The 26,778-nt window shown below is 42.0% G+C and overlaps 1 protein-coding gene across 2 annotated transcripts in view; it reads right to left on the bottom strand.

Moving 5' to 3' along the window:
- The window catches only part of plcl5 (phospholipase C like 5), an 84,579-nt gene extending 58,067 nt beyond the window's left edge, over positions 1-26,512 (bottom strand). For both annotated transcript variants that reach the window (XR_009770759.1, XM_061712767.1), the window contains exon 1: positions 25,789-26,512. Coding sequence is in view for 1 of the 2 variants with exons in the window: in XM_061712767.1 (XP_061568751.1) it covers positions 25,789-26,073 (285 nt within the window). In the remaining variant the exon portion in view is untranslated. The remainder of the gene's footprint in view (positions 1-25,788) is intronic.
- Between the last annotated feature and the right edge of the window lie 266 nt (positions 26,513-26,778).

The raw sequence follows: 26,778 nt of genomic DNA, 5'->3' as shown, positions 1-26,778 counted from the left end.
ACCATTCCTTATTTTCTGCACCATTTTCAGACTACAAGTCTGTATTTTCCTCGTGTTTTGGTTGTTTCCACAGCAATAGTTATTGAAAACACATATCACATAATTGGCAATCTGATGCAACAAATAGATTCAAGACACCAACATACAACATTAATGACTCGTCTACGCGAGTACATTTAGGGTTCTTCTTTTTGCCTTCACTGTGTTACATATTTTCTCTTTGTTGTTTTGTTTTATGAGGTTTTGTTTTTGTCACATGGGGGTTTACTGAACTCCCAACCCCAAAATGCTAAAGCTCATTTTCTACTATATGAAATAAGTGATGCATGATGCATATTTGCATAATGGCTGATTAGTGGCTTCTGTGACACACCGCATACAGTGAAAGAGCTGCTGATCAGTCCTGGTATGGGAATAGAGAAAATAATGCAGTATTTGAACAAGAAGGAAAGGAAACGTCTTCCATTAGACCCCAAAATGAATAATCTACCAGTTATAGTTCCGCAGATTGCAGTTCTGAATGCAAATAAGCTCATTACAAATAATAGATATGATGCTCACCTGTTTAAATCCTGACTTCCTATTAATGAAAGGAGGATGTGTGTGATGCTCCACCTCTCACGGGCGGCAGGGGTATACTTTACTTTCTGGTGCCACCTGAGTCAATAACACACTTCCACAGTACAGGCATCAAATTCAATTTATTCTCAGTCAACAACTCCATCAATAAAGGATGGAGCTACTGAACTGACACAAATTTGCAAATACTGTTGCACAGCCGTGAGCCCCAACGTACAGAGGTGTTACACTAGTCAGAGCTGTTAGATGCACATGAACCGCCATTACAACCCTCACTGTCTGCTATCGATACTTGTAGCTGAGGAAGACACGGTGGAGGTTCTATGAGAAGGCTGCGTGGGGAAAGACAACTACAATCCGGAAACATTGGGACTCTTGTAAATGTAAATAAAAACAGAATGCAATGATTTGTAAATCTCATAAATCCATAATCTGTTCACAACCGAATAATTAAAAACATAACAAATATTTCAAACAAACAAAATGTACCACATCAAGAAAAATACAAGACAAGTAGGAATTTGATAGCAGGAACATGGCTGAAATAAGTTGGGAGGTTATTTACCAATCTCTTCTTCTAACAACATGTCTGGGAATAGAAGAGACAGCTGCTGGAGTGATTTAAGATTTGAGATGCTCCACTTTCCCGGGTCTTCTTTGCTGTATTTTTCATTTCATGATGCACTAAATGTTTTCAGCTGGGAGGTCTGGACTTGGTAGTGACAATGACATTGTGTGAATGGGACCATACATTGCCCTGAAACCCTCTATATACCGTATCGGGAAAGATATTTCCATTTCAGATGTGCAAACCGCTCATTCCATGGGCACGACTGTTAAATTGAGCACTGATAATAAACTCTCTTCTGGAGTCTGGAGGATGCAGTATCCATGACTTTCAAACAGAAATTCAAGTTTCAATTCGTCTAACTGCTGGTCACTTTTTTGTTCTGCCTTTTTAAATAAGCTTGGACTCTGAGAAAACTGCAGCTTTTCTGAATCATGTTCACATACGTCCTTCAGCCTGCATTTGTGGATGCCACTAAAAACTGTGTTCTTCAGACAGAGCAGTGGTAGATGCAGTGATTCCCATCACATGCCTTTTGTTAATACAGTGCCAGCTGAGGACCCAAAGATCACAGGCAGAGATCCTGATTCACTAGTGGATAAAATATGAGTTTATAATAGTTGCAAACCATTGCAGTCTGCTGCATTTTACATTTTGTCCGGCATCCCTACTTTGTCTGGATCCGGCGTCATAAACGCGGCTGGTGGTTGCCAGGGTTCTACATCACCTACGCAGTGTTGACTGAAATGCAATCCTATTTCCTCTCCTCTTCTATCTCTTTCTGTCTGTTGTGATATGGGAGGGAGGGGTGGAGCACCAAGAGAGGGAGGAGTAGTACATCCTCCAACAAGGACAAACTTCTGTGCAGAAAGGAAAGCATTTAACAACATTAGCAGGCGGCGTGTGTGCCTGCATGTGTGGCTGTGCTTGCAGCCTGAAGTCTTGCAGGGACGTGTCTGGCACGGCCTTCACCCCTGCACCACCCCGGTGCCCCTTGCAACTCTGTTTGATAAATTCTCCTGTAATGGGATTGCTGCGTTGTTATCTGTTAATCTAATGGTACCTGGCCAGCCTGTTCTTCATGTCTACCCTCCCATTCCTAGCTCTCCTCCCGCTTCCCCATCCGTCTTCCTCCTCCATATAGCCCTCTGTCTCGTAAACAGCCCACACTCCTGGCAGCTTTCACCTTGACCTATTCCGACTAGAGCGAGCTCCCTCTCTCCCTCTATCCACACTGCAACCTGCATTATGCAACCTGTGTCATCCCAACAATTTGTTTTCTTTCGGTCTTATTATTAGATACTGAACATGCCCCTCCCCAGCGCTTTTCTTTTTAACTCGCTTGCTTTCACTGGATTTACTGTAGGATCTCTTTATCTCATCCTTTCATCTCTTCTCTGTACCTCCCCTCCTTGGATAGTAGGGAGCTCCCCAGAACTATTGTCGGGGTGGGAACAATTGTTTTGACGCTGCTGACACACACACATAAGCACGCATCACGGGTCTGTGGGGCTCTGGTGTCTGGTGTGTAAGTGGCAGGTACTAGTGAGGAAGCGCTACAGGCGCTAGCATTACACTCAGCATCATAATCTGTCCTCCAGAGTCCAAATAACACACACACACACACACACACACACACACACACACACACACACACACACACACACACACACACACACACACACACACACACACACACACACACACACACACACACACACACACACACACACACACACACACACACACACACACACACACACACATAATGTAAACAAAAGACAGGCAAATTGGAAGTATGCACCTGTTTCACACACACACATATGGAGGGCCTGAGGGAGCTTTAGCAATCTCAGCGTGAGGTATCTGTGAATACAGTGTGAATACTAATTATCCAAGGCGATATGGATGACTGACACGCGCTTGATGTGCCTGCCTTTTTTTCTTTCTTTTCTTTTATGATTACCAGAAGCAGCCATTTCTCGGAGTACCTCCTACATTTCCCAGATCTGAAGTCTGTCTTGGAAGCAGGATCAAGCGCAGACACGCATGACATGCAGCGCCCAATTTCGTAGAAAAGTCAATTTTCTTTTCTGTTGAACGCTAGAGCCCGTTTTTCCTACATATGAGCCACTCTGGGCGAAAGGTCGTGTGTGGTAAAACTTGCAACATTAAATAAATACACAATTTTACATGCAACTAAAACAAATGATGAGCTATGTCCAAAGAAGATAAATATTTGAAACAATTAGAGCCTCGTCTCTTCCATTCATGTTGGATGTGGTTTTATATTCATGAAAGTCGTTTTGGAGAGGAGGACTTGTTTCTAATTGGCTGCCGGTATTCATTGGACATGTGGCCTAAACAGTTAGAATAAAGCAATGACTTGAATAAAAATGTTGAAATTAAGTAAACAAAACAGGAAAATTGAAACGAATTTTGGCACAGAAATATAAAGTTAATCACCAGGCTGCTTTATTCATCAGCAACTCCTTAATCACAACCAAGAAATATCAAGGAGGAACGAGGGAATTTGCCCTTCTCATCCAGGTTTGACGTCAAATACTTGAATATTTAAAAGCTGGTAATAGGTCTTATTTCTAATCCACACAGATGAGACTCAAATAATTATTTGACTGGCATTGAGGGGACTAATTACCAGCTCCGTTGTGAATCCTGAAAGAGCTAAAGGAGGTCTCAAGATGGAGGATTTCATCAAAATGAAGATTTGACACAATCTGTTGGGTTCCTTAACATTTCTGTTTTTGTGATTTGACATTTTATAAACTCAGTTGGGATTTGAGTCATTGAATTGCAATCAAGGGGACTGCATTGGAATATGATCGAAGGGAACGGGATTAACTTTAATTAGGCTGTACTGGATTTCTCTTCAGGGAGAGGTGTCTTTTTTTGTGAGCTGGCACCGCACAAATTACATTGAACTAACTAACATTCTGACAAAATTTTAGTGAAGTGGAGGTGGATTCTGCGCCACCTTAAAGTTACGACAGAGGAAAGGAGCCGGAAGGTCATTGATTTGGATGTATCCCAAGACTGCATGCCTTGAGAGGCAGGTCACGTTCATGCTCAATGTCTTGAAAGGACCAATTTTAGGGACCTTCTTTGTTTTACGTGTGCGCACACAGACTAAGAGGCATTGTTGACGGCCAACATGTTACCCAACGACGACACTTTGGCAGATCGGAGGGGTTGGAAAATGAAGAACAGATTAAAAGAGGACAACACTAAGCCTGAGCCACAGTCGCCTCAACTGACCACTTGAGTTGTCGCCTGACTACCGACGAGTCGTGATCGGATGGTGAAGTCTCAAACCAGCAGCGGCTCCTCCACTCAAGCAAAGAGGAATCAGAAACGTGAAAACCAACAAAAATTCATGGCTGCAGCATTTTACAAGATAAACAGCCAGACAGTAACTAGGGGTGGGTATTGGGAAGGACCTCACGATACGATACGCATCACGATACTTGAGCCACGATACGATACAAGTTGCGATATCCCGATTATGCGATATATCCCGATATATCGCGATATTCTACATAGTTCACCGAAAAATTTAAAAATGCATTACACATCTTAAAATCCAAGTTGTATATATGTACATCAGATGATAGTGATAATGCATTGGACAGACTGAGTCAAAACAATGTAATTCAAACTTTCCATTTTAATTATGCAACATATTTGCATGAAAAAACACACAATGAAAAGTGCAGTGTGTGCATTATTCTTAGATACAAAATACTCAAAATAAAATGCAGTGTCTCACCCACACTCAAATTGAAATCACAAAAATACAGTACAGCTACTTGTCCCTGACTTAAAATGACAAAAATAAAATGCAGTGTCTCACCCACACTGAAATCACAAAATAAAGTGCAACTAGGGGTGGGCAAAAATATTGATACGGCAATATATCGCGATACATACATTGAATATCGATATCGTATCGGGAGACTATGTATTGCGATATATTGCCGTATCAATATTTTTGCCCACCCCTAACAGTAACTGTACAAATATATGCACGTACTCTCCAAGAGCGCCATGATTGAAAGCACCGTGTGTCTTCCACTTCACAACTCCGTTTTGTGTGTGAGAGAAAGAGAAACAAAGAGATCAATCAAGTCACATGTAAAACACCTCTTCCCCGTTAGGATTCCGCGGCGTGCATCCCTGCCCTCATCAGAAAAAACATTCTGCTCAAAACTTTCCCCAGTTGTCATGCTTTTGAGTTACGTTACCTTATTAGGGAATTAAAGCTTGCACCGTCTGCCGCAATGACTGCATGCAGAGGTGATGAGAGAAACAGGGAGGGAGGAGGAAGGTAAGCAGCGTTGCAGCTTTTCAGGTGCAAGCGTGATGAGGGTTGGCGGTGCCCATCTACAATCTCCTCCCCGTTAAATTACAGTTAACTAATCGAGAAGCTGGCCAATTAGTGGACTACCAAAATAAACATTAATGTGAAGATACTTTTTGATGAAAGCCCCACCGAACACAAAATATTTGCATGATACCTTCTGCCAACAAGAGTTAACATCCGTTTCCTCACGTCCTTTACCTCCGTTTTAGTATACTCTATTATTAAAAAAGGGGAATTCCAAATACAGCCATTCTCATTTACATTTTTCCGTTTCTGTTACCTGAAAGCACGAGTCATAAATGTCCAACTGAAATAACCCGTATTAGGATCACACACACGTGTGTCGGCAGTTAGTGGTTTTACAAATGTGACGACATACGTCAGAAATGACAACGTCCCTGTTTGGATTTCTGCTGTGTTTCATGCGTGAAGTGTCAGTTTGTGGGCGCAGGGGTCGAGCTGGACCAGTGAGCAAGCTGGTCAGGTTGTTCTGGTGACACTTTTAACTTGAAATGTGGACATATCGGTACAGTTTTACTGGGGAAACAGATAAGAGCTTTCTAGCCATGTAGTATGACGTATCACATTATATATAAAAGAATAAATGTAAAGTAAAAAGACGGTATACTGCACAGCCCTACTACAAGGAGCACATTTTTATGTATTTATTTATTCTTTTTGAAAGTGTTGAAAGTGTTGAAAGTGTTCATCATCGAGCAGTCAAAGTTTTCATGATCTAAATCTTAACTAATTACTTATTATTTTTAGTGAAATAAAAAAGGTTAAAAGTATTAAACCAACACTATCTAACAGATTCTTCTATTAAAGTTGTTCCCTGTGACCCAGAAAGTATTACATCTATATCATCACATGATCCACGTAATGCTGAAAAATTTTGTGAAAAATGATTTCACCCTCTTGGTCTTCGGAGGTTGAGCTCATCATGTTGGGCTGCAACTTATGATTACTGTTATTCATTTTCTGAGGTAATTGATTTGGAAAAAAAGAACATTTCTCCAATCCCAGAAAGATCCGTTTACAATCCCAGCTTTGTGTATACGGCAGATTGGAAGAAAGTTCTTGTAATTTCGCCATTTAATTAAGGGAAAATAATTGGTTTCTCTCTGTCTATCAGAACTTTCAATTGCTTTCCCCCGAAACTCACCTGAAATCTCCATTTAAGGTCTTACTTTTAAAACATTTTTCCTGGGTGAGCGTGACTCCTGGACAACTCCGTTCCTGTGAACTGAGTTATAATGCAGGTTTGGTACGATTGGCAGGCTGCGGCGTGTGGACGAAGCCCTAAACTGTTCCGCTTGACACGTTCACACAACCGCAGCGCGGAGACAGCTGCCGCAGCGTTGGATGGAGGTCGTTGTCAGGGCCTCTGCGCTGGCAAACTAAAGTGGCGGTAACTATTTTTAAGAGTTGGGACAGGAGAGTGTATGAAGTGGATTTCAGAGCAGGATAAATCTACTAAGGCAGCGACAGCGTGCAGACGTAACGGGGTCAGGGGTTTATTTACTGTACAATTTGCAGCAGTGCAGCAGTGCAGCGACCTCACTCCAGCTGACTGCAGTAATGTTAGGTCCATGTAGTGAATGCAGATGTTGAATAATTTCTACTGAAGGTGAGCTTCGGGTAGACAAACAACTCCTTTAACTTGAACCCCAGATTACACAGGTGCTAAAAAGAACGTGTTTATTTCCTTGTGTAGGTGGGTGAAGCGTAACAGACTTTATACGCATTACTACAAAGTGCATTGAATTGAGCATGTAAACATTTCATCCAGGTTTACTTTCAATTCATTTTGAGATTGAGTTTGAAATAATTGGAGTTTCTCCGGTCATCTATGTCTTTACATCCGTCTCTCTCTGCATTCTCCTGCTTCCTGAAAGTCGAGGGAACATTTCAGTCCGTGCGGGTCAGGATTACTGCTAAAACAACGCGCTAATGGCCTACCCTTGTAGAACACAAAGTGCCCTTTCGATTCCTCAGTTTCCCCTTCATTGTACTCTTCTTTCTGCCCTTCTCTCCCCCACCCTCTCCTCTTTTGTCCTCTCCTCTCCATTAGCATTTAACAGAGCGGTCGGGACATTGATCAGTCTGTTATCCCCTCAGTGCTGGTCCAACACGGTTCCTCTGACAACAAAGTTTAGAACAATAAACACTAATTAGTAAGAGGTCTGTCCAAGTGATGGAATGTGGCGTTGTTCCTTCAGGATGAGACATTCAATGAGAACAGACTCCTTTTATACAAATTAGAAGAGGCTTTTACATTGAGCTACCGAGGGGATTTCCAATTCGCTTTGTTTATTTCAAAGTTTAATTTTCAGAACTTTTACAAAGCTTGAGGAACATTTTTTCAAACCAAAGTTTCTGAGACTGAATGGTTGTGTGTCTGACCAAGGGTTTTGCAGCAGAGGAGCACCACAGGGCACTGTACTCTCACCACTCCTCTTCACGCTGTACACCTCAGACGTCCAGTACAAGTCGGAGTCCTGTCACCTGCAGAAATACTCTGATGAGTCTGCAGTTGTGGGATGGATCAGTGGACAGAGGACTGGTGGACCGATTTGTGGCGTGATGTGGGGACAATCATCTCTCTTGAATGTGAACAAGACAAAGGAGATGATTGTGGATTTCAGAAGATCCAGGATTAAGTCGGATAGTTTTACCATTACGTGAGAAAGTGGAGGTGGTGGAGGAGTATAAATACCTCAGACTACACTCAAGAAACAACACTGAGGCTGTTTTTAAGGAAGAACAAAGCAGACTTTACTTATTTTTAAGGCTTAGGTCCGTCAGTGTTTGCAGCTAGCTGTTAAATATCTTCTACAAGTCTGTTGTGGAGAGTTCAGTCACATGTGCAGTCATCTGTTGGGGGAGTGGCAACAGAGCCGGTGAATGAAAGAAAGTGAACAAACTAACAAAGAAGGCTGGTTTCCTTCTGGGGACTGTTCTGTAGCCTCTGGAGCTGATTCTGCAACGGAGGAAACTTCATAAAACAACCCTGAACATCCTCTTCACAACACAGTGATTCAGCAAGAGAGAGTCTTCAGTCAGACTTCTTCAGATCTGCTGCAGCACAGATCGCTGCAGGAGATCCTTCCTGCCTGCAGCCATAAACCTCTACAATGACTCTGAAGAGACGGAAATAATGACTACTGCAACAATTAATTACTTAGTGCTTCATATTATCTTACTTAATTACTTAGTCATGTCGTGATGTCCACCGTAGCTCTGTGAGCTCCCTTCATCGTTGTTGATGTGTGACAACATGCCACTCCAGTTGTCCGAAGAGGCGACAAGGCTGCTTTTCACAGATAAGATGGTAAGAGCTTGACAATGCTTACTAAAAGTGAACCAATAATCCTTCAAATTAAATTAAAACTGATACCTTAATGTGAAAAAATCCCTGTGTGCTTTTATCCACAACTGTAATAACGGCGCACATGATAGTGACACTGAAAGTGGAACTCAGATGTCCATTTGCAGCCAATTTTTGTTCTTATCTGGGGTTCTTCTTCTTAGCTTTGCACCAATCACACCTCCAAATAGGATATAATTGCTTCAGAGCGATGGAAGAACAATATCGCAACATGTCGTCATGTTGTCTTACATGTTTCCTGATTGTTTGGATTTCGCCGTCAGGAGCGCAGAGCTCCACGCCAAACTATGATGAACCAAACCGTGAGATATTACTCCCATTTTTCCAGCCACACATGTAGATTGGCGTCTTTATTTGGGACGGCTGTAAAAGTGGTTCAGCATAGGCTGGAACATGTTCAACGGGCCGTAGAAAAAGGGCAAGCTTGGCGAGCAGGGTTGGGTGCCCTTCGACTGGAAGGTTGCTGGATCGTTCTGCAACCTTCACACGCCAACAGTCCCTGGATGAAACACTGAACCGTTCAGTGCCCCTAAGCCCCTGCTCATCACACCGGTCCCAAGCACAGATAAATGGAGAGTGTTGTGTCAGGAAGGGCATCCAGTGTTCAAAACCAAATCTGTTCTGGTGAGCCCTACAAAGGGGTACAAACTGCTAACGATTGTCCCTGAAAATGTTTGAATGAATGCTAAAGCAAAATCTGTTTTATAAAACCATTTGTGAAAATTATCTTCAGGTTTTAAAGCTCAAACTTGAAACCATTAAGAACTACTGTACTTAATGATGACATATTGCTTAGAATATGAGCCTACAAAGGTTAGATCAATAGACAGGAATCCCTGGTTAGTTCTGAAATGCCCTAACTGAGAGTTTATTTCTTGACCCATGTTGTGTGCAACCCACAAGCCACCTGCAATCACGGCTGCGCACACTGACCTTAATTTCCCCTGATTACCCAACCCACTTTGCTGCTGCATGAGTGTTTGACCTTTTTATGTAATCAATCATTCACTGAAAGTTACCTTCACTGGCATGCCTACTTAGCGCGATACGCTTCTCTGCTCTCGCGCCACCGCTTCAGTCAAACACACAAACGCAGACAAACGCAGACAAATCAAGTGGGTTCTGGATGGCCGCTGCTGAAAAGTCTCTGTGTTTGTTCGTGACATGCATTTATCTCACACAGCTTATTAGTGCCATTGGCCGCGGGGTTGCTCTGCGCTTCAGAATTTGAGCCCCCTTACTCTGCCTGACCCGCTTTGGCACATGAATGAAATAAAGGGTTACACTGATAATTAAAGACATTTTCCCGCATTAACCATTTATTTCATGTACGTTTAACTGAATTCTGTTTTTTCTAAATAGCTTGTAATTCTTTGCTGCTTTAAATGTCAAAGCTTTTGCTCTGTTTTGCAGTTACTGAACATTTAAAAACATTTTATTGTAATCATTGCCAGACAACCTTTTTTCTTTTACAGCGCTTGCAAATATTCTGGCAATGATCTTCCGACATTACAGCTTATGAATACAGTTTTCCCTTCAGGAATGTCAGAGGCTGTTGTCCTCGGACAAACCCTCCCCGGGAAGTTTTCAAACACCCCCTCTTCACAGAACTGCATCAGTACAACGCAAACCAGAGAGAAAAACTGGTAACGTGGCGACAACACGTTCCCTTAGATGCATCATCTTCACTTTTAAGTTACCCAAAGTTGTCTTTAATCCTTCACTTCCTCGTCTTCCGGTTGTAAGGTTGAGGCATCTATATGCTACAGCATGCACGGTAATAAAGTTTCCTAAAAATACAAGAGTACACTTTGAACAAAAATGAAGCTCGGGTGAGAAACCATAGGGATTCCAGACCTATCATGACATTTCGTCACTCTGACTTTTATCGATCCTTTCCTGATTCAATTTTTCGTCTTGCTGTGAAGGAAAAAAAGGTGTTTGTTCCTTGCCGAGAGGTTCAGCTGCAGCTGCAGGAGCAAAAACGGGAGAAACTAATACCAGGCAGTGATGATTATATTTACAACATTTAGCCCCGATCAAGTATCAGACTGTTTTGCACTTTTAAAAATAGAGTTCAAAAGAATTTGCGTTTGTCACCTTTTTTATTGTTTCTTTACTGTGCATCAACTTTTTTGTTCAGTTGGCAGTAATGTTACATCAAACTTGTCAAAACCCTGTTTCAGAAAAGAGGTTCAACAAACTATGTTAAAATACCAACTCAGAGCTGACAAACCCTGATAAGACGAGGTTCTGGTTTCAGTTCACACGCTGGGAGCTGCTTCTCTCAACTCTGAGTAGTTAAGCGTGTGCGCAGCGACGATGAGAAGACATCATCGGCGATGCCCCGGCGTGATTCACCATAGCAACGTCAACCATGCCAAACAGAAGCATTTCTCCTACTTTTCTTGGTTAGGATTAAAGCTTATTGCAGTCTTGTGTTGAACTTGAGCACATCCTTCGGTGGAAAAGCAACACGGCTGCGGCGGTGCAGGAAAGAGCGTCAATGCGTCAAATAAATAAATATTTAATGACTATCATAATATGACTGAGTATTGACTGTAGCTGCATTACATGTACAATTGTGTTGTATTGTGTTTCTTCTTTTGTGAAGCAGCTTATGACATTCCCCCGTCTGTGATTCAGGTAAAACCCTATGGTGGAAAAAGGAAAACATATTCAAGGTGCTAGGATGGGAATATGAACCCTGACATCATATCGTTGTATCCATAATTCAATGTGAATGAAGCAGTGCATCTTCTTTATTTATAAACGGAGATGTTGCTGTTCAAACGTCTTCAGAATTAGCGTTATGAGATCTGTTGCCTGATGAAGCCGTTTCAGCTTTCTGAAGGCAAAGACACAGAGAATAACTGGATTTGTGGAACAAAACCCGCTCCTCTAAACTAGGTTTTGTTCACAAAGTTACCATGGTAACAGACCGAGTATGAATTATCTCCGTTTTTTTAAAGGGTCTGAGGTTAACCTTAACACTCAGGTTCAAGTTACCTAGCTAGTTTCCCTCGTAGGTGCAACACGCTCAAGCGTCTGCGTCTGAAACAGGCTCCAGTTGCTCTCTTCCCTCGTCCCTCTCCTTCTCTTATCAGCACTCAATAGTATCACATTTCACAGTTTAAAGTATAAATCTGCCTCTCTCTTTCTCAGGAACCCTGCACATGCAGCACAAAGAGCACACAAGCAGGAAAAAACACAAACATGCAAGCAGATACTTGGCCCATCCAGCATCTGGCAGAGCAGAGGTGCAGATGGAGATGTGGGATTACAACAGACCCCGAGTCCTGCAGTCCCTAAACACCGATTCAGAAACTACCCCTGCAGACATGCAGCATAGCCGAGTACTACGACATATAATGTATCCACTGAACATTGAATGCACATATCATTTTTTTTTCCTCTCAAATAAATAAAGACACATGAAAAAAGATTAAAAAAATAAGTAATGCATTAAATAGAAGCAGTTACTAACCACGTGCAATCTTCTCTCATATTATCATTGAAATGCTTGAGCTGCATGTCTGTGCTTGCACTGTAACCTGCACAAAGATGCCCCGGGGCAACGCACACCGGGTCACAGGCAGCATCAGAGAGGACACAGCGGCTGAGGACCCGGGCACATCATCATCTTTAAAACAAACCACACAGATGGCCTCACTTATGTCTGAGAAATATTCGGCATGAGCTGAAAATATGAAAACCAAAAGTGTTTCGTGGAAGTGGAAAGTCTGGTTTGCAGCAACGGCGTGCACATTTGGCACTTTGCCGGATTTTAAACTGGAATGTGAAAAACGGTTCATCAATAAACACAACTAATTTGTTTCTTTGATTTATCGTGTGTGAAGCAGCAGAAACTACAAACGACAAATGCATGCATCATTTATTCCAATTATTTCCTGCAAAATGCGACACAGATATCCAACCAAAATGCTGAAATGGATCAGTCATTTAACTTTAATCATCTCCCATTATCATTCATCTCTTATTCCTCTGTTGTTGTATCACCTTGGTTCAACTGGCATCATTTTAAACATGCTTTATAAATAAAATTTACGGTGGCGATCATCTGCAGATTCAGCTCCAATGCGCTCAAAGCCAAACATTTCCTCATCTTGTACCATCTGTGCCGGGGCAAAAAAGAAAACTGGCACCATCTGTGTATCCCTGGCAAAGCCTGAGTACCAGCAGCCACCATCTCTACGGTGGCAGGAGCATGTACAGAACCGCTCGGAGGACGGCAGCCATCCTGGCTGCTCACAAGCGTTGGCACCGAGCTGCTTCAGCAAAGATCAAGAAGTTTGTTTCGTAACAGAGTCAAATGACTTCTACGCTTGCAGGAACCAATTTTTCTTTCCTTTTGCGTGTTACTTGCCTTGTGCCAGTGTGCAGTTTGTGTACAAATCTTGCAATGAAACTGTTGCAAAGCTTAAGAAGCGTGGAAGAAGTTAATAAAACCAAAACCAAAAGCAGAACAATGCAAAGACACACAGACTGCAAACAGTAGAAAAGATGAGGCTGGGAGAAAAAAAAAAAAAAAAAAAAAAAAAAAAATCAATAAATGGAAGTTTGAGCCCCGAAGCAGAAACTCGTAGCATCTAAAGAAAGCAGGCACGAGTAAAGCACATGTCTGGTCACAGACATTCAACTCAATAACACTGCTGATATTAGATTTCCTGACAGCTGGGCATTGCATCTGATGTCAATAAAGGTGACTGGTGCACCCTCTACGATCAACCAGGCAGATATGTATTTATTTGGTTCTCTGTTCTTTGTTTAGTCACATGACTTGAAGTCAAGCTTTAAAGTTTAGCATTTCTCAATGAGCCTGCTAAAATATAAAAACAAATAAAAACACACAAAAACAAACAAAAACGAACAGTGATGGTAGTTTTTGTTATTGTGAGGGTCTGAATGGGTTACTACGATCCCTCATTACCGCTTTATTTATCCTGTAGTGAAATGTAATCGCTTAAATCCCCTACTAAATGAACATTTTTCATTCTTTGCTTCCAGGAGAGTTTTTGGTCTCAACAATAAAAGAAAAGAAGTACTTTCAACTCTTTGAAGATGCTCTCATGACAGCTGATGAATAAACATTTGTCAGACTGAAGAAACCCGAGAGCCTGACATGAGGATTAAATGCACGTATAAATAAAGTTTATGCTAACAGCTACCCAGACATGTTTTCATGCAGATCCACGCGGCGGGTCAAATGGTCAGATGCTGCATCACTTCCTTCCTCCTGCAAATCTCTGCTCTTCTCTTCCTTTATTGGTTTTCTTTCGTCTTATTGCTTTCTCTCAGGGGGCTGGATTTATTGTTATATTTTACTCTAATTTTACTCTGTTTAAAGTTTAAAAAAAAGCTGAAATGGAAAGAAATGGACAATAAGAAGCAGAGATATTTAATTTCATTTCTCCATCAACATCAAAGGCCTGCAACACATCTAAAAATAAAAGTTATAATATGGGAACTTTGCGTTAATAATGTAGTGAGAAAAAAAAAACAAAGCTGTTATTTCAATCAGGAGATGTCAGCAGGTGATTTTAATGATAATTTTGTATTTCTGGGGGGGGGGATCTGGTTCCAGAGCATATGAGACTAAAAAAAAAAAAAAGACCATCCAGACCGTTTTTAACAAAACGTGCAACAGCCGGGGTCCGTGCTGGCACGCGGCGGCTGTGTCAGCATGCTCAGCAAAGCTCCTTTACAATTTTGTGACGGCAGCATTAACGCAGAAAAGGGCACTGAGATTTCAGAGCTGCAGACGATGTCGTCAAGGCAACACCTTTTCAAGGAGCACCCATGTGTTTTTCAGCAAGACAATGCAAAACCACATTGTGCACGCATGACAACACCTCAGACTTTTATTTGGAATGAGCTGCTGGCCTGAGATCCAATGAAATGGATGCACGGCAACAGTTGAAATTAAGTTGAAGTGAAACAGGAAGTTCTGGGGTTCAAACTGTCTAAATAGAAATTAAATACAAATGCAAGAATACCAGCAGAATCAACCATTTACCAGTGACAGCGCCACTTCATCAACATTCATTGCTGCACCTGGAAGTGATCAGCCACAGACGAGAAGACGTTTTTTACGTGCACAACCTTTCCTGAGCTTAACCATCCTCACTTTCCCGTGTACAAATGCTTCTCTCCTCATGATCTCCGCTATAGAGACAAGTCCATCATATGCTTAACGATAGAAACCCAAGGGAACCATGCTCCATACTCTGACCTTCCTGTACTCTAAGTGTGGAGAAAAACAGAAAACACGTTGTGGTGTAATTAGATGACTGGAAATCATCACATCATGAAGAGTGGCATGAGTCCAGCGGGAACTAGTCACACTCTGCCCTGTTGCTGCGGTCACACAACCTCATCAGCTTCATCAGCTTCATGCCCGACACCTGTTAGGTCCCAGCTGCAGCTCATCGCTGCTCGTCGGCCAGCCAGGATTTAAGCAGCACTGAGTCGCTCAGTGCCTGATTGTCTTTGTGGTGTGCACTAGGAATGGGCGATATTTTACCGTTCACGATAAACCGTCCAAAAAATTCCTCACGATAAGAATTTGTCATCTCGCGGTAAAAATGATAAATTCCCTTTGATAAAGTTTTTGTGTAAAAATGATTTATGGTTCTGCGTTAAATCCACAGGAAGGAAGGAAGGAAGGAAGGAAGGAAGGAAGGAAGGAAGGAAGGAAGGAAGGAAGGAAGGAAGGAAGGAAGGAAGGAAGGAAGGAAGGAAGGAAGGAAGGAAGGAAGGAAGGAAGGAAGGAAGGAAGGAAGGAAGGAAGGAAGGAAGGAAGGAAGGAAGGAAGGAAGGAAGGAAGGAAGGAAGGAAGGAAGGAAGGAAGGAAGGAAGGAAGGAAGGAAGGAAATGAGCCAGAAAGAAAGAAAGATTCCCGTTGATGACGATTTGTGTAACAAACATGGCGGATCTGAGAGCGAGATAGATCTATAGTTGAAAAGGTGGAGTTGAATTGGTATTTTTTAAATCGTTATCGGGATAAATGCCGGAAATTATCGTGATACATTTTTTAGTCCATACCGCCCATCCCTAGTGTGCACTACCTTCCATAACTCGGTCTCAGATTGACGCCGTGGTTTCTGCTCCCCCGGTCACGTCCTCCTGTCTCTGCCCCGACCTTCTCTGGACTTTGTTTCCCCCCGCTGATGGTCTGCCTGGTTCTGATACTGCTCCTGCCGCGGTCACAATCTCAGCTAGCCCCTCCACGGAGTTGCTCCATCATCAACCCCCCCACAGGAATACCGCCTGTTCCAGAGCACTCACTAACCTGCCAGTCAGCATTGTTCCCTGTTGGATCCTCGAGTGTTCCCGGGACTGTTACCTGCTTCCAGCTGAAGAACCTTCCTGTTCATAATTAAGACTTCTCCGAACTCTTCCTGATGTTGTACTGCACTTGGTCTTAAAATCCACCTGTGTCAAATCTTTAACTGTACCACCTTAAATCTTGAAAGTATTCCCAATTTTGAGTCAGAGAAACAATTGTTTGGAAGTTGTACAGACTCAAAATTGCTTTCAAACAATAGCGTTAAAAAGAAATGCAGCTTTGTAGTTCATACTTTTTATGATTGCTCAACCACACTCACTCTCTCACTGCATCTTAACAACACAGAATTAGGGCTGTTCGATTTTGCCCAAAAATAAAATCTCGATTTTTTTTTTCTCTCAATCCGATTTTCGATTATGATTACGATTATTTTGTGAATTGACAAAAGGCAAAAATGATTTCAAATATGCTGTTTTTTTTATTGAACATTTGCCCCATTGGGCTTTAAGTGCAAACTTTGCTCTTATTAAACCAAAAATGAATGAATAAAGTGCAAAACACTGTAAAATAAGTTGAAAAAAAGTTTTAAAAAATATAATAAAATATAAAGTTTTATCTCTGGAAAAAAAAAAATCAGCAAATCAGCACTTGCAAACATACAGTTAGTTATATTTCCAATTAAATAAAACAAGACATTTTCTAATTAAACTAAACTGGGTCTTTGCATGCTAAATAATAATGCAACCCATGAAGGAGGTAGAGGTGTGTAATGTCAGTCATTACATTTGCTATTCACATTTGCAAGTTTTTTGCAAGGAACACGAGCCGGTCTACCGCATCTGGCTTGAGGGATGCCCGGTGGCATGTTACAACGCCCCCTCCTACACTAAAGAGCCTCTCCGACAATCATCCAACAATCATTAATATGGTATCAATCATTAATATGTGTGCAGACAAGGTAAAAAAATAAATAAATTTAAAAAAAAAACAAAAAAAAAGGTGAAAAATCGATTTTACGATTTTCACGTTTTAACATCGTTCTAATTACCTAATCGCGATTACGATTTAAAATCGATTAATCGAACAGCCCTACACAGAATATGTATATAACAGAAGCATTGTGTAGATGTTAAAACATCCTTGCTGGTGGCGTTCTCACAGACTATTTATCTTGGTTTTGCATCAAACCCCTGATATTCTGGCACACATGAACCTGGGACACATCCAGCACACCAAATATAAATATTACTCATCTTTACAACAGCTCTCCCCAAGGACAGGACCGTTTTATCGTAGGACGTCCCCCAATCAAACCAACGCCCCAGCCGAATCATCTCACCACTGCGTTTCTCTCAGCCATAAAGGAAATTAAAGTAAAAACAGACACCCCGCCTCTGCTCAATGCTCTGCACGTCCCTCAAGGATAATCAAGAAAAGACATCCTCCCGAACACACACAGGCACCGGGTGTGTTTTAATCAGATCAGTTGTTCTCGTGTGAAAGGCATCTCCTCGGCAGGCTGGGGGTTAAGGGAAGGGGCAATTTGAGACATGTAAACTTAAGTTCAGCATCTTCTGTTTCAGGGGGAATCAAGGATGACAAATATGAGAAGACATTTCAGGAAAGTCCCTGACTTATGATGACCATAAGAGGAAGAGAAACCATCAGTCTGTGCCTTCTTTATTCTATTTGTTTATAATGGAAGAAATGTGCTGTTTGAGTTCCAATAGCAGTGTCCGGTCTTGTCTTCACCGGTTTACTGGTTGGCATCAGGGCTTTGAAATTGTGGCTATAGGTAAATAAAACACTGGATGACTATAATAACCAAAGAGAATAATGTCTGGTCAAAGCCACTGTTTTTTAGAGACTGTTTCAAACCAAGCCTAAAAAAAAAAAACTTTCTATAGCTGCAATACAATAAAGAAACGACTTCAAACTCCCGTCTTCCCAGATTCCTGAATAATTAAGCAAGCCACATCCAAGGTAGAGAACATTACAAAGAGAGACTAAAAAAAAAACAAAGAAATGTACCATAATCATATGCCGCTCAGGTTTCTGGAGTCTTTCTAGTGGCTGAGTAACTCTCGTAACCGTTGATGTGTCCTCTCCCCGTTTGATTCCAAGTCGTGGACTCAAATACAAAGTTCTACATTAAGTGTTTGTATTTTGCAGATTGCCTCTTTGGGAAAACCAGCCAAGACAGGGAGCGATGATTCAGCAGCACCCAGACGTCTGTAATCACCGCTTCACATCTTCTGCTGTCTCTTATTCTACGCAGTGCAGCTCCCTGTTTTCCAAAAATATCTAAGTGTTCAGAGCGGCTTGCTGCTGAAAGAGACATGGGAATTACCGATGCTCTTTGAAATCCCATAGACGAGACGTGCGTTTCATCCTCTCTTGCGTTATCTCTGTACATATTACGTTACTTTAACTCAAATTTCTACATAAGACCGGTGAGATGAGCAGTGAGGCACAGACAGGCTGTAATTCCAATTTTTATCATCTCAGAAGATCCTTCAATCTCATATTTAATCAGTCTTATTACTTCAGGCTTTCCCTAAGCTTCCCTTAGTCTTGAGAAGACCGACTAAATCTCACATTAGGTAGATAAAAAAAAATAAAAAAGCAGCTCGAGACAGAGATGGTCCAACAGGGAACCCTCATTAGACAACAAATCCCTTACAGGATTACGTACAAAAAATGTACAATCCAGGTGTCAGAGAAGATTTGAATAATACTGGAAATAACAAACCTGCGTCCGTGCTTTGTAAAAATCCACCTTTGAAGTGGATTTATAGAAATGAAAGGGGAAGAAGCTTCATCATTTGGTCCCCAAGTGTGAGTGTATGAGGTATTCCGGTACATACAGCCTGGGATTAGGAGTCATCCCATTGAATTCATCAACTGACTGGAGAACTAGAGTCTTTTTGACTCAAATCTAGTTTATGAGGTCAAGAGCGAGAGGATGATTTGATATCCTGCACCTCTGTGGAAGGAAAGGTGGTCAGAGTTAGAAGAACTGGATTCACTTTCTTGCACAACAGGATCATAGTTTTCTGATTAGGTTTAAGCAAAAACACAAACTTATTTAATGCCACAGGGTGAAGTGAAGATGAGAGGAGAGAATGAATGAATAAGAGGTCAAATATTCTGTAGATTCTTCCGCAGGGTTTCATCCTTTAGACGGAAGTCTGGTTTTCAGTTTTGGTGCATCTGCATTCATCTTTTTTGCTAAATATATTTGTCAGCATATGATTTTTTTTATTGTATCATTACAATGAGGGAATAACAATGTGAGAGAATCTCTCCAGAAGCAGAGCGAGTGCTGCCAATCAACAGGCAGCCATGAACATCACCTGCAGTGACGCCAAATACTCTTCCTTGTGGCAATCATTTAAATGTAATGATTACTCGACCAATTGCTGTCATGCTTCCACAACAGGCGTGAAGAAAATTATCAATTGCATTCACACTGATATATTTTCATACCTAAATGGGGTTTCGAACCAAAACCAATCTGCATCCACTGTCAGTAAAGATCTCATTACGTTCACATTACACCACCATAAAAAAATGACAAAAACGGCTCTCAACAGTGCCGTTTTTTTGTATATCGCTCCTATAATTACAATCACCCTGATGGAAGTAAAGGGGCTTAAATGGGAGATGTTCAAGGTGTGGGGGGGGCGGGTCCCTGATGATGTTCCTAGCAGCCCTGATGGCATCACATGAAGCACATAGAAGGCAGACTGCGGCCAATGATCTCGGCGGCTCTACCTAATACTTTCTCAAGCTGTTGGTTGGTTGGATGCGTTACCACGCCAAGTCAGGAGGAAGAAAGTAAGCACACATCTTCCAGTATGGTCACATGACGTAGGTTTGAGGAATCATTCACATTAGCCACGCGGGACTCCAAAGGTTGTATTCACAAAGCAGGACCTGCAGTGGATCAACTTCTCTTTAGTTTTTCCATTTGCACCAGCAGTGTGGATGCTAAACATAACCATAACTGTTTCTACTGCAAGTGTCATAGTGTTTGCAATTAGAAAGTAGTTGTGACTGTGAAGACACGGCTATTGCCTAGCCCTTGAAGCTAACGTCGCTGCAGTTATCACGTAAACGGTCACACTTTGTGACATTGCACGACATGCACTTGACTCGTGCCAGTTTAAGAGTATTTATGTATTTCTTTATGAGGCTTGAGTGGTTTAAGATAATGAAAAGTCTCTGTTCTTCTGTGGTCCTCAGTCTGAGTAACTGCTAGGCTAGCTACAGATTTAGTGGAGAATCAGGGATCAATCCCAGAGTGAGATGACTCCTCTGTACTGCAGGTAAGACACTAAATACTCAAGTGCCTTATACAATCCTGAAATATATATTTGCTTTCTTTCAAAATCCTGACTGCAGCCTCACCAGTTTGCTCGCTGCCAGTTTCCTCCACCCCGCAGCCAGGAAGGAGCTGGCCCTACAGCTGTCCACACTCATGCATTACATAACAGGTCTGCATCACAATCCACCCCCAACTCCCCACCGTTCTCTCTCTATAACCACTTTGAAGTCTCTCCACCATCGCACTTGTCACCCCACTGAGGAAAAACAAGAGGACAAAGCTGGGCGCCGGCTGAAAAGACAGACGGAAACCGTTTCCTTCAACGATTTGACTGTTGAGGACTAAGTTAATGAAGTAATGCAGCAGCGTAATTGCTCACTGGCTTTGCTATTCCCATGGACCCACATCCCCTTCACCTCGTGCACCGCCGCTCAAAAACACATGCAATGTACTATTCTGTTCAAGTGTCGGTAGCTTTGCTGAACCTGTGCATGAACCATTTCTTATAAGTGGCTGACCCATTTTTCCACCATGTGCAGCTCTGACAAGTCTGCACCACAATGGGACTAATGCATCTAGGTGCTCTCGCAAGTAAACCCACGGAAGATGCACCAGCCAAAGATAAGAAAGTATTAGTTTCATGAAACATCAGGCTTTGTGCCTGGAACGCTTTACATTCCTGTTTTTATTTTAAAGCTCAAACCTATTCTGCAGGGACCAACGAGTGATCAATATGATGCAGTAGCTGCACCGTTTGCTTTCAGAGCACAGCAATGCACGAGTTATAATTGAGCCAAGAAGAAGAGAAGGCTAGATAATAACAGTTTAATGCAATACAACAGTGTTGTTTCATTATAGCATCATTTCGTGGCATTTCAAGCTAATGTCATGGATTTTTTGGGGGGAAAAAAAGGCTGGGGGTCATTTTCATTCATGGGATCTTTGAGAATCATTATTCTCTACTAAATATATTCAGTCATTCATTTCTCTAAACTAATAACAATAAACTATCAAACAAAGAGTATTGAACTCTCACACACTTAATATGGATTATCTGTAGTATTCACATAGTTCCATCCATCTAAAACAGGCGTTTATCATAATACAAATTTCAAAGCCACAAATTAAGACTTTTACATTTTATGGTAAAAACAAAATATATATTTGAAGCTATCTTGACTGTTGAATTTCCCAGAAAACCTTATTTGATGTCATTAACTTTTAATTGTAATATTATAATATAATATATTATATTATAATATTAACTTTTCAAAAAAGACACTTCATGTATTTCAGATTAACAGATTTGATTATTTATTGCTCTGCGGCAAATCCACAACCAATTAAAACAGCTCTGCCATATGTTCATTTTTTAAAAGGTTGCTTCATTTTGACTTTTACATTTTACTGTATGTTGCCAAAAGTTTGAACTGACATTAATTAATCTAAAAAAACAGGCCAGAGGGATGTAGGATAAATGGTCTTCACTTCATTCTCATTATCAGTGGAATCCCTGAAATGAACCGGGAAGATAAAGTGAGTTGCCATCAAATGTCTAACGGGCTTGTAGTCAGCTGATCAATGTACTCGAGGGAAATGAGTTGTGTGTAAGAATGTCATGTTTTCTGGGACACTTTTACATCCATTCATCCATCCTTCTACAACGTTTATCCTTACGGTCCCAGGGAGGCTGGAGCCACACTTTTACAATTTCTTCTGAATTATATATCATATTATTATTAGTTTAGTAGACACATCTCCTTATGGCCTCAAGGTGGACTGGTATACCCCAGCCTTTCACCCAACGGGATCTGGCATAGGCTCTAGCAGACCCCTGTGACCCTGGATGGATGGATGGATGGATGGATGGATGGATGGATGGATGGATGGATGGATGGATGGATGGATGGATGGATGGATGGATGGATGGATGGATGGATGGATGGATGGATGGATGGAACTTCCAGTTATCATTATGATAATTGCTTGATTAAAGCTTTGGACACACTAGACATTTTGGAACCATAACATTATTTGGATTCAACTCTCAGCTCTGGTGCCGGCTTAACGTCGGTTAATTGTGCATCTGAAGGTCAGTTCCAGAGCTGTGGGAAATTGATCAATTGTAAGATGCCCTCTGAGGTGAGGGACTCTATGATCAAGTGAGAGAAACAATCAGGGAATTTCTACTTACACTAAATAACTTTAGCCGATGTGGAACGATAAAGTTGCATGCTTTGTTACATTCAACAGGCAAAAACACACAAAAAATAGAAGGAGGGGAAGAGGTTGAAAGTAGCAACACTAGTGAGCTAACATTGCTGTTATATGTTGGGTGACATGTTGGAGGATCTCATAAACAGGGGATAAAAATGCTTTTAAAGCAGACATCTGGACCCAATTCTTTAGGAATTAAACATACAGCATGGATAAGATCAGACACACATTTTGCTTAAAACTTTGCTTAAAATATCCAACATTTTAGTAATTCAGCTAATATTAATAGCCCAATGACAGCTAATGACCTAAAGGAGCCAGAAACTAACAATGATTTATCAACAACAAATGTATTGCCTACTAATGAATCTAATAAAGCGCATAAAATTCAGCCACAGCAAATTTCTGACATAGTCACATAATAAACTTTGAAAATGATACTGTAACTAAAAACTGAGACATAAGAATGAAAGAGGCAGGTGTCCTCAACTGACTGTCGAAGCCATTCTGTGTAGCAATACCACGTCAGACTACACAGATCACAAGAAACCAGGCTGTAAATCTGCATATTTTCTGCTGCAGTTGGGCTAAGTTGGACATTTTAACGTGGGAGTCAATGGAGATCAACTCACCCCCAGTGGTCAGTCAGGGAATTGGAATTTTTCCTACTTTCTTGTTGCACTCAACCTGGAAGTTCAAATGTTGACGAATGCCTTAGACACAAGGATGTGCTCCTCTAATCAGACAAAGCAGTGTTATCAGGCCGTCTTCGCTCATTAAAACCGTACTGCCTCTCAATCTGCCCCCATGTGGTCATAAACGCTACTGATACATAGAGCAGCTTTAAAATATGATCGCTGGGGAGCTCAACTTCAAAATAAATTAAACAAGCTCCCTTGACATTTCATAGAATGCTCTGGAAATTACCAGTTTGATCAAATATCAAAGTGAATTACACTCCTGCCTGGTGAGGTTTGCTCACCAATTCTTAGCTACTGATGCGGATTATTTACAGTTCGTCCTTTTTTGTTTTGCCTGTCATTGGAGCCAGATTTCTTCAGTAAACGAGTGCTGCAGAAGCACCTAAATGCATGAGCTAGAAGGCAGTCAGATACGTTTTAAACAAAAACATACAGTGAGGGAGGTGATAGAGGATATACATGTTTCTCCATACTGATAACCACACACACACACACACACACACACACACACACACACAGACTGCAAGAAAGGTGAAAGAGGTGAACAGAGAAAGCACAGGAAATCAAGAAAAGACAAATAAACAGGAAATATGAAATAAAGGAAAAGAAACCAAACAAAAGAAACCAGGGTTAATAGTCACCTCACAACGCTATAAAATAACATAACAATCCAAACAAAACCGATAACCCCAGAACTGTGTGTTTTGTAATATAGTGAGGCAACCGACATCCAGTTAACTGGTAAAGCTGATGTAATGATAGTAGTGCACTTGTAAAAGTCTTGCTATCAGGTTTGCACATGTTCCACAAACATGATTGGTGTGCAGAGCAGTGGGATGTGTCACCTTGTTTTATTTACAGTTTTCTTAAATCACGTCGGTCACGATGGAAGTTGGAGCCCCCGCACACGGAGGCAGCGCTCCCACTGCATCCTGAAAGCACCCAAACGTGAGGACGCATGGAGTTCAAGTCCAATCGAGGCCTATAAAACTTCACTCTAGCTGACATGTTGGGTTTTATTGGGAAAATGTGTTGGTTTTTTTTTTGCCTATTAAAATAATGAAAGATGAACTATTTGATCCCTATATGCAAAACAGATCTGATTGACAGTGTGTAAGAGTGTTCCACCATGGACCATGAGAAAGTCTCTCCCAACAACAGACTGCACTATGGTGCAAAAGTAAATCTGCCTGCATTGCATTGCAATAAGATGGGCTAACATTTTCTATATATGATTTCATGAGGAAGACAAGTTAATTAACCTCCAGTAGCCTAATGAAAGCACTCGGCTAATTAGGGCTGTGCTGCTATTAGAAATATAATAATCCCACCATCCATTACTGACGACAGTTAAAAGCAGAAAGACTGGCTGCCCCAGGCCGGGAAATGAAGTTTATATTTGGAAAAAGTTTGGAACATACCCATCAATCTACCATATTCTCCTCAAATACCTGGTTTCTGCATAAAAAACTGAAAGCACGCCGAAAATTGGAAAAACTTTGATTAATCTTGTACTATATTTTTAAACTCCCTCCAGTTAAACCCAATCAATCCCTTTTAGAGCATAAATACATTTCAGGGTTATACTGTCACGGTCCTTTTCCCCATGCATGAGCAAAAATGTCATTTTAGGCTTTCAAAACTGTTGTCTCTTGTGACTTTGACTCCTGCAGGAACCTCTACACACAATGAACCACTAATTTATACTTTTTTTTCCCAGTAGTATTTCTGATGTTTTGGGAACATAAATATCTGGGCTCCCCCCTGTCAAGTTGTTGTGTTGATCTCAAACTTAACCAATGTACTTCCTTTGTTATGTTCAAAAAATCATTATATGTATTTATATTTGGGAGTTATGGCTGTAGTTGAAAAAAGGGGAAAAGAGATATGTATGTGTATATATGCAACTATGTGTTTACATGTATGTATGCAAGTGTATGTAAAGTATATGTATATATTATATGTTAGTTTTTTGGGTAGCATTAATAAGCTCTGCTTCTGCCTGAGCCTTTTTCAGTCAAATTGTAAAAAAAAAAAAAACTGTCTCTTCCTTGTTGCCTTGAAAGGTATATATGACTGAAATAAACTTAAACTAAACTAAACTTAAACTTAATTTCCCCGGTGTCGTTAACTTCAACAGAGTTGCTTAACTAAAAGCAGTTAAATTGCCTGTTTTATTATGGGAAATCAGCCAGAAGTGTGCAGAACCAGCGAGGTATAACTCTTTCTCAGGATGCTGCAGGCTGCTTTTTCCTTTTGCACATTCCCCTTGTATCACCTTGACAGTCAGACTCGGGGCTTCAACCACCAACCTTCATGATTCCGCAAGGTGCGCTTCCAGCTCCCTGACTTCTCTCCGCGGAACTGTCGCGGCTGCCGCTCCCGATGATCCGCGGGCTGCCGTGCTCCGGGTGCCGTGTGCCGTTGGTGTGCGCCCCCCCGGCCCCCCCGGCCCCGCAGCCCCGGCCAGCGGCCGCCACCTCCAGGTATGTCCGGGGGCCGCCGGGAGGAAGGAGCGCCGGGCCCTGCGCTGCCGGAGAGCCGGTGGCCGCATCCAAGAAATGTCCCGACGCGACATCTGTGTGAAGCCCTTCCATGATCCGCCGGTGTTAACGCCAAGCCCTCCCCCCGTCAATGTGAAAACAACCCATTTTTCTTGAAGGACGGTGGCTCTGCTGACGTCCAGGTGGAGGGGAGGGGGGAGCGGGCAGCGCGGATCCTTCACTGCCGGCAGTGATCATCCATCGTCGGAGCGCACGGTTCCGTGGGAAGCCGGGACCGGAGACGCTCAACAGTTCTGGCCAGACCTCCTACTCGTACTCGAGACCACAGCTCTGGTGCCTGCTTTGCTTATTCTGGCTGTCAGATTGTCACTTCGGCTTTGTTTTCTCCTCACAAATCTGCTCCAGCGTCCGCACTCGCCGCTGCGCGCACCGCAGCTCGTCCTCAGCGCACTTTTGCGGTGTTTGCAGAAGGACGCGCTTCTCCTGCTCGCAGCTCCGAGTCCGCGGGACAGATTCAACACTGAGAAAGCGCAATGGGTGAGCGTGCACGTCCGCGTGGCCGAGGGAGGTTGCAATTATATCCAGTAGGGGGTCCTGCGCGGGCGCGCGCAATCACAGTTGCACGCTCCAGCCGTGTGAACTCTTTACAACAGGCTTTCTATGGTGTATCCATATTTAAGCTCTAACAAGTTAGCTGTAAAACATATCAGCTTTATTCTTCATGCAAAGAACCTTAAATGTGAGTCTCGGTGACAAAACTGCGTTCTCTCCACAAGAGGGGGCTGAACTTATTCAAAA

This window comes from Cololabis saira, chromosome 21, assembly GCF_033807715.1.
Source record: "Cololabis saira isolate AMF1-May2022 chromosome 21, fColSai1.1, whole genome shotgun sequence".
NCBI classification, from domain to species: Eukaryota; Metazoa; Chordata; class Actinopteri; order Beloniformes; family Belonidae; genus Cololabis; species Cololabis saira.
This window is presented reverse-complemented; position numbering and strand designations above follow the sequence as displayed.